This window comes from Aspergillus fijiensis, assembly GCF_003184825.1.
Source record: "Aspergillus fijiensis CBS 313.89 unplaced genomic scaffold BO72scaffold_11, whole genome shotgun sequence".
In the NCBI taxonomy this organism is placed as follows: domain Eukaryota; kingdom Fungi; phylum Ascomycota; class Eurotiomycetes; order Eurotiales; family Aspergillaceae; genus Aspergillus; species Aspergillus fijiensis.
The window spans coordinates 458,419-471,905 of record NW_024468987.1 but is presented as its reverse complement, the minus strand read 5'-3'; the positions used below and the strand labels follow the sequence as shown (position 1 = coordinate 471,905).

General features: G+C 57.7%; 6 protein-coding genes across 6 annotated transcripts; 3 read left to right on the top strand and 3 right to left on the bottom strand.

Annotated features, from left to right (window-relative positions):
- Window positions 1–25: 25 nt before the first annotated feature.
- On the bottom strand, window positions 26–3,022 carry BO72DRAFT_525647 (ATP-dependent 6-phosphofructokinase). The gene is made up of 3 exons (XM_040949972.1): window positions 1,884–3,022; window positions 1,372–1,833; window positions 26–1,322 (listed from the first exon to the last, which is right to left on the bottom strand). Exons 1-3 carry the CDS (start codon window positions 2,622–2,624, stop codon window positions 174–176), a joined length of 2,352 nt encoding a protein of 783 aa, XP_040803977.1. The 5' UTR covers window positions 2,625–3,022; the 3' UTR covers window positions 26–173.
- A 1,258-nt stretch (window positions 3,023–4,280) lies between these two features.
- BO72DRAFT_445776 (mediator of RNA polymerase II transcription subunit 17) lies at window positions 4,281–6,541 on the top strand. The gene is made up of 3 exons (XM_040944135.1): window positions 4,281–4,583; window positions 4,644–5,029; window positions 5,082–6,541. Exons 1-3 carry the CDS (start codon window positions 4,312–4,314, stop codon window positions 6,341–6,343), a joined length of 1,920 nt encoding a protein of 639 aa, XP_040803976.1. The 5' UTR covers window positions 4,281–4,311; the 3' UTR covers window positions 6,344–6,541.
- BO72DRAFT_25258 (uncharacterized protein) lies at window positions 6,524–7,019 on the bottom strand. The gene has a single exon (XM_040940049.1). It carries the CDS (start codon window positions 6,944–6,946, stop codon window positions 6,635–6,637), a length of 312 nt encoding a protein of 103 aa, XP_040803975.1. The 5' UTR covers window positions 6,947–7,019; the 3' UTR covers window positions 6,524–6,634.
- A 241-nt stretch (window positions 7,020–7,260) lies between these two features.
- Window positions 7,261–9,574, top strand: BO72DRAFT_423998 (carnitine O-acetyltransferase CAT2). The gene is made up of 4 exons (XM_040942859.1): window positions 7,261–7,488; window positions 7,541–7,586; window positions 7,645–9,307; window positions 9,359–9,574. The coding sequence occupies exons 1-4, from the start codon at window positions 7,399–7,401 to the stop codon at window positions 9,489–9,491; spliced, it is 1,932 nt and encodes a 643-aa protein (XP_040803974.1). The 5' UTR covers window positions 7,261–7,398; the 3' UTR covers window positions 9,492–9,574.
- Window positions 9,575–9,642: 68 nt separating this feature from the next.
- Window positions 9,643–10,013, bottom strand: BO72DRAFT_25250 (uncharacterized protein). Its single transcript, XM_040940048.1, has one exon. It carries the CDS (start codon window positions 9,928–9,930, stop codon window positions 9,682–9,684), a length of 249 nt encoding a protein of 82 aa, XP_040803973.1. The 5' UTR covers window positions 9,931–10,013; the 3' UTR covers window positions 9,643–9,681.
- Window positions 10,014–10,119: 106 nt separating this feature from the next.
- On the top strand, window positions 10,120–12,325 carry BO72DRAFT_475694 (NAD-dependent succinate-semialdehyde dehydrogenase). The gene is made up of 3 exons (XM_040947341.1): window positions 10,120–10,231; window positions 10,284–10,371; window positions 10,671–12,325. The coding sequence occupies exons 1-3, from the start codon at window positions 10,202–10,204 to the stop codon at window positions 12,050–12,052; spliced, it is 1,500 nt and encodes a 499-aa protein (XP_040803972.1). The 5' UTR covers window positions 10,120–10,201; the 3' UTR covers window positions 12,053–12,325.
- The last annotated feature ends 1,162 nt before the right edge of the window (window positions 12,326–13,487 follow it).

Below are 13,487 nucleotides of genomic sequence, written 5' to 3'. Positions count from 1 at the left end.
ACGGGAAAGGTGCGGGGAGGAGGGTAAACATCAACAAGTCCATTGATGAACGAATCATTATCCATATCGCATAACACCCATCTGTATCGATCTTTTCATGCCTCATGCCACGCTCGTCTCTAGCTCTAGCCCAGCCCAGCCTGGCCTCGTCCCGTCTCAGCCTTCTCACTAACCTAAGCAGCATAAGAAGTCCAGGCAGCCGCGTTCTCCTTGCTACTCCGGCCGGACAGGATGTTGACCGTGTCCTGCAGCTCCAGCCAGAACTCGGTCTTGGGCCGACGACGCGACCAGTCGGTCTCGGTCGCCTCCAGCCCGTTCGCGCCGCCCATGGCCGAGAACAGCACCTGCGAGCCCTTGATGCCAATCACCGAGGCGGACATCTCGTCGGCAGCGATCTCCTCCGGCGATTTGCCCGCGTAGCTCTCCAGGTGGATCATACACTTGGTGGCCATGCGCAGCGCGCGGATCCGGTCCATCGGCGACGGCTTGCCGCCCTGCTGGAAGTGGCCGGGTACGGCGGCACGCGACTCGAAGCGGCCCTTAGCCTCCTCCTTGAGGATGTCGGCGATGACCTGCGTGGTGTACGTGTTGGAGGCACACTCGTTGCGCAGAATGATCTTGCCGGCGCGGTTGGCGCCCTTGTCGCGGGTGAAGCTCTCGCGCAGGAAGTCGATGTCGCGCGACAACATCTTGATGTCGATGCCCTCCTCGGGAATGTACACGGCCGCCGCGCCCACCGACAGACCGGCCGTCGTGGCAATGTAGCCCGACTTCCCACCCTGGGTCTCGATGACGAACACACGGCGCCGCGAGGACGAGGCCGACTGGCGGATGATGTCGCAGAAATCGATCAGGGTGTTGAGACAGGTGTCGCTACCCAGCGAGTACTCCGTACCGGGCACGTTGTTGGAGATGGTGGCCGGCAGCACGGTCATGGGGATCTTGAAGGCGGGGAACTTCTCGCGCGCCTGGCGCAGCTGGCTGACCGCAGTGAAGGCCTCGAACCCACCGACGACGAACAGCGCATCGAACTTGAACTTCTCGAAGCACTTGGCGGTCGTCTCCAGGTCCTCGCCGGGCAGGCTGCGGTTCGTTCCAATGTCGGATCCTCCCTCGTTGACCCAGCTGTCGGACTCGATCCACTTGATCTCGCGGACGGAGCTGACCGGGGTGTCGGCGTGGTGGCGGCAGAGACCGGGGAAGCCGTTGTGGATCGCAAGCGGGGTGTGGCCGCGGGTCAGACAGTAGGCGACGGCGGCGCGGGTGGCCTGGTTCATACCACCAGCGGGGGCACCGACGTGCACAATCGCGATGCGCATTCTCTGTATTCGATCAGTACACGTGCCGAAAACCTCGCAGCAGTCTTCTTACCTTGTTCTCAGGGAGCAAGAGCTTCGGGTGGTCGGGGGTGGAGGTGTTCTTATAGGAGAAGTGGTATTCCTTGAATTCCGAGTCGCGGAGAGCCATGGCCTTGTCGAACTCCTTGTTCTCGATGTGTCCGGTAACAGTCTTGGTGAGCTTCACGGCCTCCATCAGAGGCGTGCGCATGATCTTGTTCTCGCGGATGGTGATGACGGGCGACGGCGAGTCGGGCTTGGTATCGAGGACGGCGCGGACGGCCTCCACACCCTGCAGAGTCGACAGCCAGCGGTCATAGGCACAGGCCGCACCACCTCTCTGCGTGTGACCCAGAACCGTCACACGGGTATCCAGACCCAGACGCTCGGTCAGAATATCCTTGACCTTGGAGCTCGAGATCTTGTTCAGGTGTCGGTCCTGTGCGCCCTCGGCCACGATGACAATGGTCCTCCGCTTTCCGCGCTCCTTTCTGTTCTGGAAGATGTTAGCGGACTCCCGGGAACATGGGTCAGGGTTGATGGTACCTTGGTGATGATGGAGCACATGTCATTCTCCCATCCATCCTTAGGAGGCATTTCAGGCACGAAGAGCCAGTCAGCACCGGTACTGATGGCAGCCATCAAGGCGAGCCAACCGCAGTGACGTCCCATGACCTCAATGACGAAGCCTCTCTGGTGGGAGAAGGCAGTGTCGAACACGTCGTCGACCGCATCACAGATACGGGTCAGAGACGAGTAACACCCGATGGTGGCGTCCGTGCCGGACATGTCGTTGTCGATGGATCCAACCAGGCCGACAATGTTCAAGATCTTGTAGGGCTCGACTTGCTCCTTGGTCAACTCCTTCGTCTCGACCAACTCCTCCAGCAGACCCGGCCACTCAGACCGGAAGAGATCGGCACCAGTCAAACTGCCGTCACCACCGCAGACCACCAGGGCGTCAATGCCACGGAGGACCATGTTCTTGGCGGCCTTCAGACGACCGGGGCGCTCGCGGAAGGTCAAGCAGCGAGCAGAGCCGATCAGGGTACCACCCTGAGACAGCCAGCCGCGGACGTCTTCCCAGTAGACCTGACGGATCATGTCTCCGCCGTTGACCAGACCTTCATAGCCTTCGAAGACAGCGTAGGCCTCGCAGTCGGAGTGGATGGCCATGCGGACGACGGCCCGGACGGCGCCGTTCATACCAGGAGCATCACCACCGGAGGTCAAGACCGCGATGCGGCGTCTCTTGGGGGGTTGCACGGGATTTTGGGGGGCAGCCATCGTGTCGATGACGACGAGTTCAGTGTGTTAGGGGGTTGTAGCTCCAATCCACGCGGGGGATGAGCAATGTACTTGATGAGGGGAGGATAGGCGACGGGATGATGAGTGAAAAGAGCTGGCAATGGCGGTTTGCGGAACGTTCCTCAGGTAGGATACCCTGTGTGACGGTGGGGGAGAAGAAGTTCCGGTGAGAAAAAGCGGGTGTGGGCAACAGTACGTCACAGACTTGAGGACTGGAGAGGTCCGGTAGTGCCCCGCCGAGTGAGTGAGTTAACGGGGGGAGGAGTAGAGCGGGTGGAGGGAGGACAAGTGTGCGAGGAACAACGAAAAGAACACGGAAAAGTCAGACTCAAGGAATTCTGGTCTTGATGAGATGCGGATGCAGCTGTCTTTAATGCTCGTGTCAGTTCTGGTGAGTTGAAGCTGGAGGCATCTGCCCAGTGGCATGACGAAAGAGGGGAGCAAGGCCAAAGGCGGCCCTTTGCGGCAGTTGATGTCACCGCTTCTGCGCCCGCCCAAAGCAGATTAGTGCGGGACATGTCACGTGACTGCTGCTAGGGTAGGGCCGCTTTCTGCACGTGAAGTCATGTGATATACCTTCAAACAGGATCCACGCGCATAATCTGGGTGATCCGATTGGAGCAAGCTGGAGCAAGCTGCAGCAAGCGACTGACACTACCTGCCATGTATGCTAACTACCAGGTAGACTCCCGCCCAGCCCATTGCCTGGGCTTCCCGAACCGGACAGTGAGGGGTCTTGCGGGCCGACCGTCGTTGCGCCCAGCCGGCAACCTCGACAATTAACATCATACCTCATAGAACTGGTTTGCCAGTGGAGAATGACAACATCAGAGATTGCTGGTGAAATATTGGTGATTCGTTAGCGAGGTACACTTGAATTAGCACTCATCTATACACATTCCAAACCTAAAAGTCTTTCGGGTTCCATGTTGAAGTTCAGCTCGTAAACAGATATATATTCCAGCCTTCCGACCGCTCCTCAGTCGTCGGGCACGTTTATCCATGACACGCAATGTGAGAACTGAAGACCTCATCATATCCTCGTATTCCAAGACCAAACCACGACAGAACGTAAGAAAAACGAAATAAACTAACGATGATCGCCAGGCGGACGGCTTTGCTTCAAGGATAGATGTTGCACTTCTAGTACAGTACTAACTACTCGTAGGTACGATTTTACTACTGATATCAGATGTCTAAACGGACACGTTCAGGCACATAATAAGTACTGTGCATAGTCCTGCAAATCAGCAGCACATGGACGATTCTCCATTGGTATAACTAGCTAGTACGGTCTTCCTGCTTGAAGGTAGATAGTACCTAAATGGCAAGCATCGACATCATATCGGTGCTTCTTTCGTCGATACGAGGATGTTTAAATGCCCTCATTCAGAGCATATGTGCAGAGAGAAGCAGGAGAGCTAGTTACACTCCTTACGCATAAAATCATGCTCTGGCTTCCTATTAAAATGTGTTTCGCAAGTTGCACCTCCATCAAAAAACGAAGCCTTATCGGAACTGATAACCCGAAGAACACTAAGACCAAACCAGACTAGCCCAAACAGCTCCCCCATCACGTGCAAACTGCCATGCTCTGTCTCCGGCTCCATCAATTGCACAAACTCCTCTCCTCGCCTTAGCTGCCACCTGACGGACAAACGACACCATGTCCGACTCTTTCACCCTCCCCCTGCGCCCGCTTCTCGAGAAGCGCGAGCGGCCGGACACCCTCCCCCAGGAAATCGCCCAGATCAACGCCCAGTACGGATCCTTCCGCGATGTCACCGAAGAGAGCCTGCGGGCCAAAATTGCAGAGGAGAAGAACAAGGACCCGTGGGCGGAGGAGGACGAAGCCGAGAAGCCCGCCGCCGAGGTCGACACCACGGAGCGAATGGACCAACTGTACAAGCGCCGCGCCGAGATCACACAATTCGCCATGTAGGTGATGGGGAAACCCCCGACCGACCAATAGAACACGGTGCTGATGGCAGGTGTTAGGCAGGCGCACATGGAAGCCCTGTTTGCCCTCGACTTCGTCTCGCTGCTCCTCTCGAAACACACCCCCCGACAAGCGGAGCTCTCCATGTCCGCCTACCTGAAACAGGTTGCGCCGCTGGGTTCGCTGAACGCCGAGATCGTGAACCCCCCGCCCAAGTCGGAGGCCGCGCTGCAGGACATCAAGACCGTGTCGCGGGGCTGGAGAATCCAGAACTTCAATGCGGCCGCCAACAAGCTGCTCCGGTCTGCGACCCGGCTGGAGACTGAGGTTGCGTCGGAGACAAAATACTGGGATGAAGTGCTGGCGGTGAAGAACAAGGGGTGGAAGGTCTGCCGTCTGCCCCGGGATAGACAGGCTCTCGGGGTGCAGTACGGGTTCCTTGAAGGTATGCATCCTTCTAAAATGCAGGCGTATAGTCATGCTGATCTTGGATATAGCTACGCCGATTTTCCGCGACCGAGGCCTGGCGGCGTTGCGGCGAGCCGATGACGGAAGCCTGCTGCTGGACAAAGGATTGATCCCCCAGAAGATCCGGACGGTCCGCGTGCGGGTCAAGACGCAGGGACAGTTTACTGGGTGTTCGAAGGTGTCTTGGTCTTTAACGAATGCCGACTCGATCGAGGGCCGGATTTTGCAAGCGCGCGACACGGTCTACGAGGAAGAGCTGTTTCACGAAATGGTACGCGAGGCTCGCATTATGGGCAGTCAGGGCGTGACGACGCGCCAGAATCTCGTGCAGGTTCCCGTTTCGGAAGAGCAGGAGGTTCTGCTGGACCTGGTGGATGTCGACCAAGGCGAACCGGCGGATACAGAGTCGCTTTCGAACGAACACGACACCCTGGCGGATGCAGTAGCGCACTCGATCCGCATTCTACTGGCCTACGCCCACCGACAGAATCTACGACGCAGGACACAGCCGCCGCCCCCTCTGACGCCAAAACGACGGCATGTTCCCGAGTACCAGCTGCTGCGTCCGGTGATGGCATACCTTCAGCACACCGCGCATGTGCGGTCTCTGGAGTCTTTTATGGGTGACATCGTTGGGGTGCTGAAGGCTGCTGGACTTCGTTGCGGCTTCACTTCCGCCCCCTTTTCGTCTGTGAGATTGCCCACAGTGCACGCTTCCGTGCCTAAAGTGGAGACCTTGGTCCAACAGTTCTTGATGCCATTCGAGTCTACGTTCACCGGCAACCTCCTCACCCCCGAAAGCTCCTTCTGCGTCAAAGTCCGGACCAACACCGTCTCCCCGCCATCGGGCACCTATTTTGAAATCACGGTGAACCTGCCGCATCACCCCGAGGTCAAGCCCCCCAGTCGCATTGGACTGCCGACCGAAGTAGCAGCCGCCCTCGCCCATTTTATGCTGCTCGATATTGTGACCACCATCGCAAATAAAGGGGTGAAGTCGCCGGAGGGCACCGATGCGGGCAAGGGCGTGCTGAGCTGGGAAGCGGCTTATGCGCACCATGGCGAGCTCCGGGCTCTCTCCGGCTCGGGGAACAACAAGAAGATGAAAGTCAGTCTGTCGCGGGAAGAGTTGACCGTCCAAACTTACCCATTGCGCGGGGTGGATGTGTCTGGCAGCGCAGAGAAGGGCAAGTCCGCAAATCCGCGCTCTCAGAGTTGGAGAGCTGATTCTAGTGAATCGCGACCAAGTCTGATGGAGTTTGTGGAGGAGGTGTCGCAAGATCGGCCTTAACTGCTACAGACTCGAGACTCGGTGGATTCACATGCGGCAAGAGCAGTGAAGCTTCCACGCAGTCAAACCGTACTGCTACCACCGTGCCGGCGCATCGAACCATAGTAAACCTCCCATGATACCCATGATATAATGCCATGATTCTTTCTGACACAGGTTCTCACGACGTAAGCACTATCTGTAGGAAGACGATTGAGGGAGACATTTGAGTTGGAGGCGGGCACTCCTTGCGGCGCGACCAATGGACTCGTTCCAGTGGCTCGGGCAAGCGGGACGGGTGAATGGAAGGGTTCATGTGGACGATGAGTTGGACAGGGCTATGCGTGGGTTATGATGCAGCACTGCAGCGATGGATGATGTTATTAACTTCAAGATTGAGTGAATAGGCAGCTGATGCAGCTGATTCTGGCGGATACAGAAGAGTGACCCCCACCCGGGCCTGGATTCCGTCCCCAGTTTCTCCCCGCATTTCGACGGGATCACCAACGCGACATTTGGAGTTTGAAGACAGCCTCTAAAGCGAGATGTGAACATTCGAGGATCAATAATGCTCATGTACAGTGAAATACTGCACAGGAATAGAGGAATAGATCTTGGGCTCATATCCCCCTTGTGTCATCGTCATGATCTTCCAGGGACGTATGTACAGTAAGAACTGGAGCTCCCATGAACCGAGGCTGATGGCCGGTCGGGGCATTACATAAGCCAGCGGATCCTGGTACCGTAATGCTGTAATTTACCTTTCTATACACAGTTGGCTGCTTGTTGATCACCCCAAGTGTCCCGCAAACCGGTAAGATACAGGGTGTGACCCGCCCTCGGTCGGGTGAGCTGCTGTCGCTCTGCTGCCGAGGCTTTTCCCCGACTTGGCCGGCCTGATCGTCTCATGTGGTCTTCCTCTTCTTCCACCAACTGCTCTCTGCTCTCTGCTCTCTGCTCTCTGCTCTCTTTTCTTCTTATTCCTCCCCCCTACTCTCGCTGCTCTTCTTTCTACCCTGCGACTACCAACTCACCTCTCTTCTACCACCCTCTCGTTCCAGTCACAACCGTGAGGGATGTTTACGGCTGCGAGCAGAAGCCGCCTCCCCACTCTCCTACGGCCCCGTCTTCCCCCCACAAATTCACTTCTCGCCCGATCAGCTGTGGTAAGTTGTCTCTCTTGATTACTGCGATCACGACTGACAATCTTCGGCAAAGTCCCCAGTCATGGCTCCCCGGCGCAAGGCCTCATCTGTCCCTGAGGGTAAGCGAAAGTCTGCCAATCCCCTAGCAACAAGACGGCTAACGCGCATTCGACACAGGCTACACAGAGGATCTCTCCAAAGGGAAGATGCTCCGCTTCGAAGACTCACTCCCCCGATTGCCCGTCCCTTCGCTAGAGGAAACCGGCCGGCGGTACTTGAAGTCCGTCCACCCCTTGGTGTCCGAGGCGGAGTACGAGCGCACCAAGAAGGCGGTAGAGGCGTTCGTGCGGCCCGGTGGTGAGGGCGAGCCCCTGCAGGAAAGGCTGCTCGCCCGCGCCGCCGACCCCAAGACCAAGAACTGGCTTCTGGAATGGTGGAACCACGCGGCGTACCTCGCCTACCGCGACCCGGTCATCCCCTACGTCTCCTACTTCTACTCGTACCGCGACGATCGCGCCCGGCGGGACCCCGCCAAGCGGGCTGCCTCGGTCACCACCGCCGCGCTCGAGTTCAAGCGCCAGGTGGACTCGGGCGAGCTGGAGCCGGAGTACATGCGCGGCCAGCCCATGGCGATGAGCTCGTACGAGTACATGTTCAACTGCTGCCGGATTCCGGGCGATGGGGTGGACTACCCCCAGAAGTTTCCCGCCCAGGACCACGAGCACATCGTGGTGGTGCGCAAGAACCAGTTCTTCAAGGTCCCCTTGGCCGTCAACGGCCGGCCGCTGAACAACTCCGAGTTCCAGCGCCAGTTCGAGCGGATCTACCAGATCGCCCAGCGGTCGCCCCCGGTTGGCGTGCTGACGGTCGCCAACCGAGACTCGTGGGCCGACGCCCGGAAGAAGCTGCTGGCAGCGCACCCGGCGAACGAGCAGGCACTGCGGGACATCGAGTCGGCCGGGTTCGTGGTGTGCTTGGACGATGCGTCGCCCGTGACCCTGGAGGAGCGCGCTCACCAATACTGGCACGGCGATGGCGCCAACCGCTGGTTTGACAAGCCGCTGCAATTCATCGTCAACGACAACGGCACGGCCGGGTTCATGGGTGAGCACAGCATGATGGACGGCAGTCCCACCCACCGTCTCAACGACCACCTCAACGGCCTGATCTTCGGCAACAAGATCGACCTCTCGGAGCAGGCGGTGCGGTCGGACCTGCCCGACCCGCGGCCGATCAACTTCCACCTCAACGGCGAGGTGGAGGAGGCGATCGAGGCGGCCACCAAAGAGCACCGGCAGCAGATCTCGAACCACGAGCTGAAGGTGCAAGCGTACCAGGGCTACGGTAAGGGCCTGATCAAGAAGTTCAAGTGCAGCCCGGATGCGTACGTGCAGATGATCATCCAGCTGGCCTACTACAAGATGTACGGCAAGAACCGCCCGACGTACGAGTCGGCGTCGACCCGCAAGTTCCAGGAGGGCCGCACGGAGACGATCCGCACGGTCTCGGACGAGAGCGTGGCCTTCTGCAAGGCCATCAGCGACCCGGCCGTTGCCCGGGAGGAGGTGGTGCGGTTGTTCCGCGCGGCGCTGGCCGCCCACTCCAAGTACACGGCCGAGGCCAGCGACGGCCGCGGCGTCGACCGTCACCTGTTTGGACTGAAGAAGCTGGTGAAGGAGGGGGAGAAGCTGCCTGCCCTGTACGAGGACCCGGCCTATGCATACAGCGGTTCGTGGTACTTGTCCACCAGCCAGCTGAGCTCGGAGTTCTTCAACGGCTACGGATGGAGTCAGGTGATTGACGATGGGTTTGGCATTGCCTACATGATCAACGAGAACAGGTGAGTTGCTTCTGTCACTGTGCATGGCCAGGACATTACTAACGTGTGTAGTCTGAACTTCAACATCGTGTGCAAGCGCCTGGGGGCGGAGCGCATGAGCTACTATCTGAATGAGGCGGCTTCCGACTTGCGGGACGTGTTGATGCCTGACCTGGCTGCTCAGAGCGAGAAGGCGAAGTTGTAGTATACCATAGATAGAGTGGGATGGGATCTGGAGATATACCTTGTAGATCAGAAGACCGTACTGAACTGAGTTGTTTACCCAAGCACGATGTGACATTGCTGTAATCTGGACTGATGATCCTACTGTAGTGATTTGATACATGTACACCACTAAGGCTTCCCGGGGGAGAACCCCCGGACCCCCCTTTTTTTCAGTTTCCCAGTAACCTCAACCCTATACATAGTATAAAGAGGCCTTGCCGGGGGAGAACCCCCTGGCCCCTTACTTTCAACTTCCCAGCAAAACACAAACCCGTAATGACGAGGGGGTTGCCGCCGTGACGAGTACATTGCAGTGTACGACAGAAAGCTTGGCTATCACGCCGAGCAGGAATGCCACACGTCACACCGGCGCATTTTCCGGCTGAATGGACGCAGCTGTGAATATCTGGAAGGCACATAATGGCTGCAGAAGTAGGGCACTCGAAGGCGTAGTGATGTGGTTACACTCAGCGGAGATCAGCCACAGCTGACGGAATGATCAACCCTGCCGATCTTATTTAGGGTGGAGTGCGGGGTGAGCTGAGCTGAGCTGAGTTTACAGTTAAATATGGGATGCCCCGATACCCCTCATTTCATTACTACTGCCTACTCTTGATTTCAACCACCTCTGCTTCAGTATACTGTATACTCACCTTCCACAGGACTGTCCCCTGTCCATACAAAATCACCATGGCTCAGAAATATGAACTCCCCTTCAAGGTTCGTACTGCCCAAGCATCTCCCTAGTATCTACCAAGACTAAGATGGGCAGCTCGATGACCCGTCCATCCTCCACTTTGACTCCTTTGTCAACAATGAGTGGACGCCTGCAAGCAGTGGGGAGAGGTTCGAGGTTATAGGTGTGTCTCTCTTCTTTGTCCTTGTTAATGCACACTTCCCTCTTTGATGAACCATTCAACCTGCATCATAATGTTCTTATATCGAAGATCCCCCGTACCCCCCCTTCTTATTCGCAGTGTATCACCTTTAAATCCATATATCAAACCTACACATATATACCCTTGATACTCACGGGGGGAACCCCCCGTGCCCCCCGTCTCTTCTGCTATCCAGCCTATCAATTTACACAAAAAATCTTAAAGATCACGGGGGGAAACCCCCCGTACCCCCCTTCATTCCCCCACTAACAATCCCCCAGACCCCGCAACCACAACCCCCTGGACCAGCATCCCCACCAACACGGCGTCCGACATCCCCAAATACACGAACTCCGCCTCCACAGCCTTCCACACCTTCCGCACGACCACCGCGCGCCACCGGGCCCAACTCCTCCAAAACTGGGACACGCAGCTCCGCACCCACCGCACGGACCTGGCGCGGATCCTTGTCCACGAAACCGGCAAGCCGCTGGCCGAAGCGCTGGGCGAGATCGACTACGCGCTGACCTTCACGTGGTGGTTCGTGGGCGAGCCCGAGCGCATCACCGGGACCATCACACCCGCCGCGCTCCCGGGCCGCCGGATCCTGACGCTCAAGCAGCCGATCGGGGTGGTGGCGGCGCTGGTGCCGTGGAACTTCCCGGTGGCGATGGTGGTGCGCAAAGCGGCGGCGGCGATCGCGGCCGGGTGCACGATGATCGTCAAGCCGTCGCCGGAGACGCCGGTCAGCGCGCTCGTGCTCGCGGAGCTGGCGCGGCGGGCGGGGTTCGCGCCCGGCGTGCTGGGCGTCGTCACCACCGATCTGGCGAATACGCCCGCCGTCAGCGAGGCGCTGTGTCGCGACCCGGCCGTGCGCAAGGTCACGTTCACCGGGTCGACGCGCGTCGGGAAGCTGGTGGCCGGGTACTGTGCCGACGGGCTCAAGAAGATGACCCTCGAGCTGGGCGGGAATTGTCCGTTCTTGGTCTTTGACGATGCCGACCTGACGCAGGCGCTGGACATGCTGATGGCGCTCAAGTGGCGGCATGCCGGCCAGGCGTGCATCACCGCCAACCGCGTGTACGTGCAGGCGGGGGTGTATGAGAGGTTCGTGGGGATGTTGAAGGAGCGCACCGAGAGGCAGATCAGGGTGGGGAACGGGTGGGAGGAGGGGGTCACGATGGGCCCGCTGACCACGCCCCAGGGGGTCGAGAAGGCGCTGCAGCAGGTGCAGGATGCCACAGCCAAGGGGGCGACGGTCGTGCTCGGCGGCGACAGAGTCCAGGGCAAGGGTTACTTCTTCCAGCCCACCATCCTCAGGGATATGACGGCCGACATGCGCGTGTCCAGCGAGGAGTCCTTCGCCCCCATCGCCGCGCTGTATCGCTTCGAGTCCGAGGAGGAGGCCGTCCGCCTGGCCAATGATACCGCCATGGGGCTGGCCAGCTACGCCTTCACCAAGGATGCCGATCGCCTGTGGCGCTTGTTCGAGAACCTCGAGGCCGGCATGATTGGGCTGAATACCGGGTCGTCGTCGGCGGCGGAGGCGCCGTTCGGCGGGGTCAAGGAGTCCGGGTATGGGAAGGAGAGTGGCAAAGAGGTTGCTGTTAATGAGTATTTGGTTACCAAGACGGGGACGTTGACGGTTGCTGGGCATTATTAAGTTTGTAGGGGGTTGGTTCTGGTGATGGATATGGTTGTGGATAATGGTGTTCGAGGATGTGCACACGTCCGCTGATACGCTTAGTTCTGACCCCTGACGGGTCGGGTCGTAAATGCTACCCGTCAATCGTCTTCGAGGCTATCACAGCCTAAGTCTAACTGTCAGACGGACACCCTGGGATTGGGTATCGTCTCGAGCAATGTTATGTCTATAAATACTCCTGTGCGTGCAGGAACATGTGGAATGGGACATGCGGCCCAGTCATCAATCTCCATGCTAGATATCCTAGAGACGGACGAGCCTGTGGCGTGACGTATGGGTTGGCGATGCAAGCGCTGCCATTTAGGGCACGGTTTGTGCGGAAGGCGAGTGGGTGACGGACTTCTATGCAGTCTTCGGCTTTCGGCTCTGTTTTCTGTGCTGGGATATATACCCTTGCTCTTGGTGAGATAGACACGTCTCTCCTACGCTCTTGACTACGACATCTACGGTCGTCTGTAGAAGCTTGAACACTTTCGCCTGATCGGCGACATCTGCACGAAAAGACAAGATGAGAGGCACCAGACCTAGGTTTGAAAAAAAGGGGCCTCAAGGCTTTGGGTGGCTGTACGCTCTATCGCTTCGGTCATGGCTGCTAATAGCTAGTATCGTCACACACCAGGCCGGCTGCTGGGGGTATAGCCCGCAAGATCTCTGATTCTCCCTCAGTGATTGATTGTCGGGATTTAAGAAGAACTACTTAGTCATTCTCTGCACTCAGCGTTAGTATTTCTGCCAACGAGAAGGAGAGGAGGAGGAGAACTATGTATGTCCACTGTACGTATGGGAAGAACAAAGGGCTATGCGAACTACTTCAAAGATAGATTGTCACCTCAGAAAATCCATAAAAGCTTTCAAGCAAATTCCCCAATCGGTGAGATTCCACTCTTATTAGCTGGGAGGGGTGGCTGGTTCATCATTTAGGCAGTATCATCCTCAACCTTACCATTAACACCCGTATCAGGAGTCGGATAGTCTTTCACCAGTTTCTGTCTGGAAATTGCCTAGCGCTGCGGGGTTCGTCCTTAAATGAAATGTTTTGCACTGGCCCTGCTTGTTTCAGTCGAGGTCGAGACTGAGAGAAGGGTGCGTTCAACATGGATCGTGCTCGGGTCAGGGTTGTTGAGGTCCGCCAATGAGCCCGACAAGAGCATTCATTATAGGTAATGTGCCTCACCTATTTGTCTAGGAAAAGTGCACCTTGTTGACTTCAACCGGTTCAAAGTCTGGGTTGCGCATGTCCAGCCAAGGTGGTGCTGTATAACCCCCATCACCCTGGCAGTTCCAACCCACACCCACCCACTCACCACGGTCGAACAGCAGCCTACCACGAACCTAACCTCTTAGCTTCAAGCACCACACCCTAGCACAGTCGACTAGCATGGCCGCAGCCATA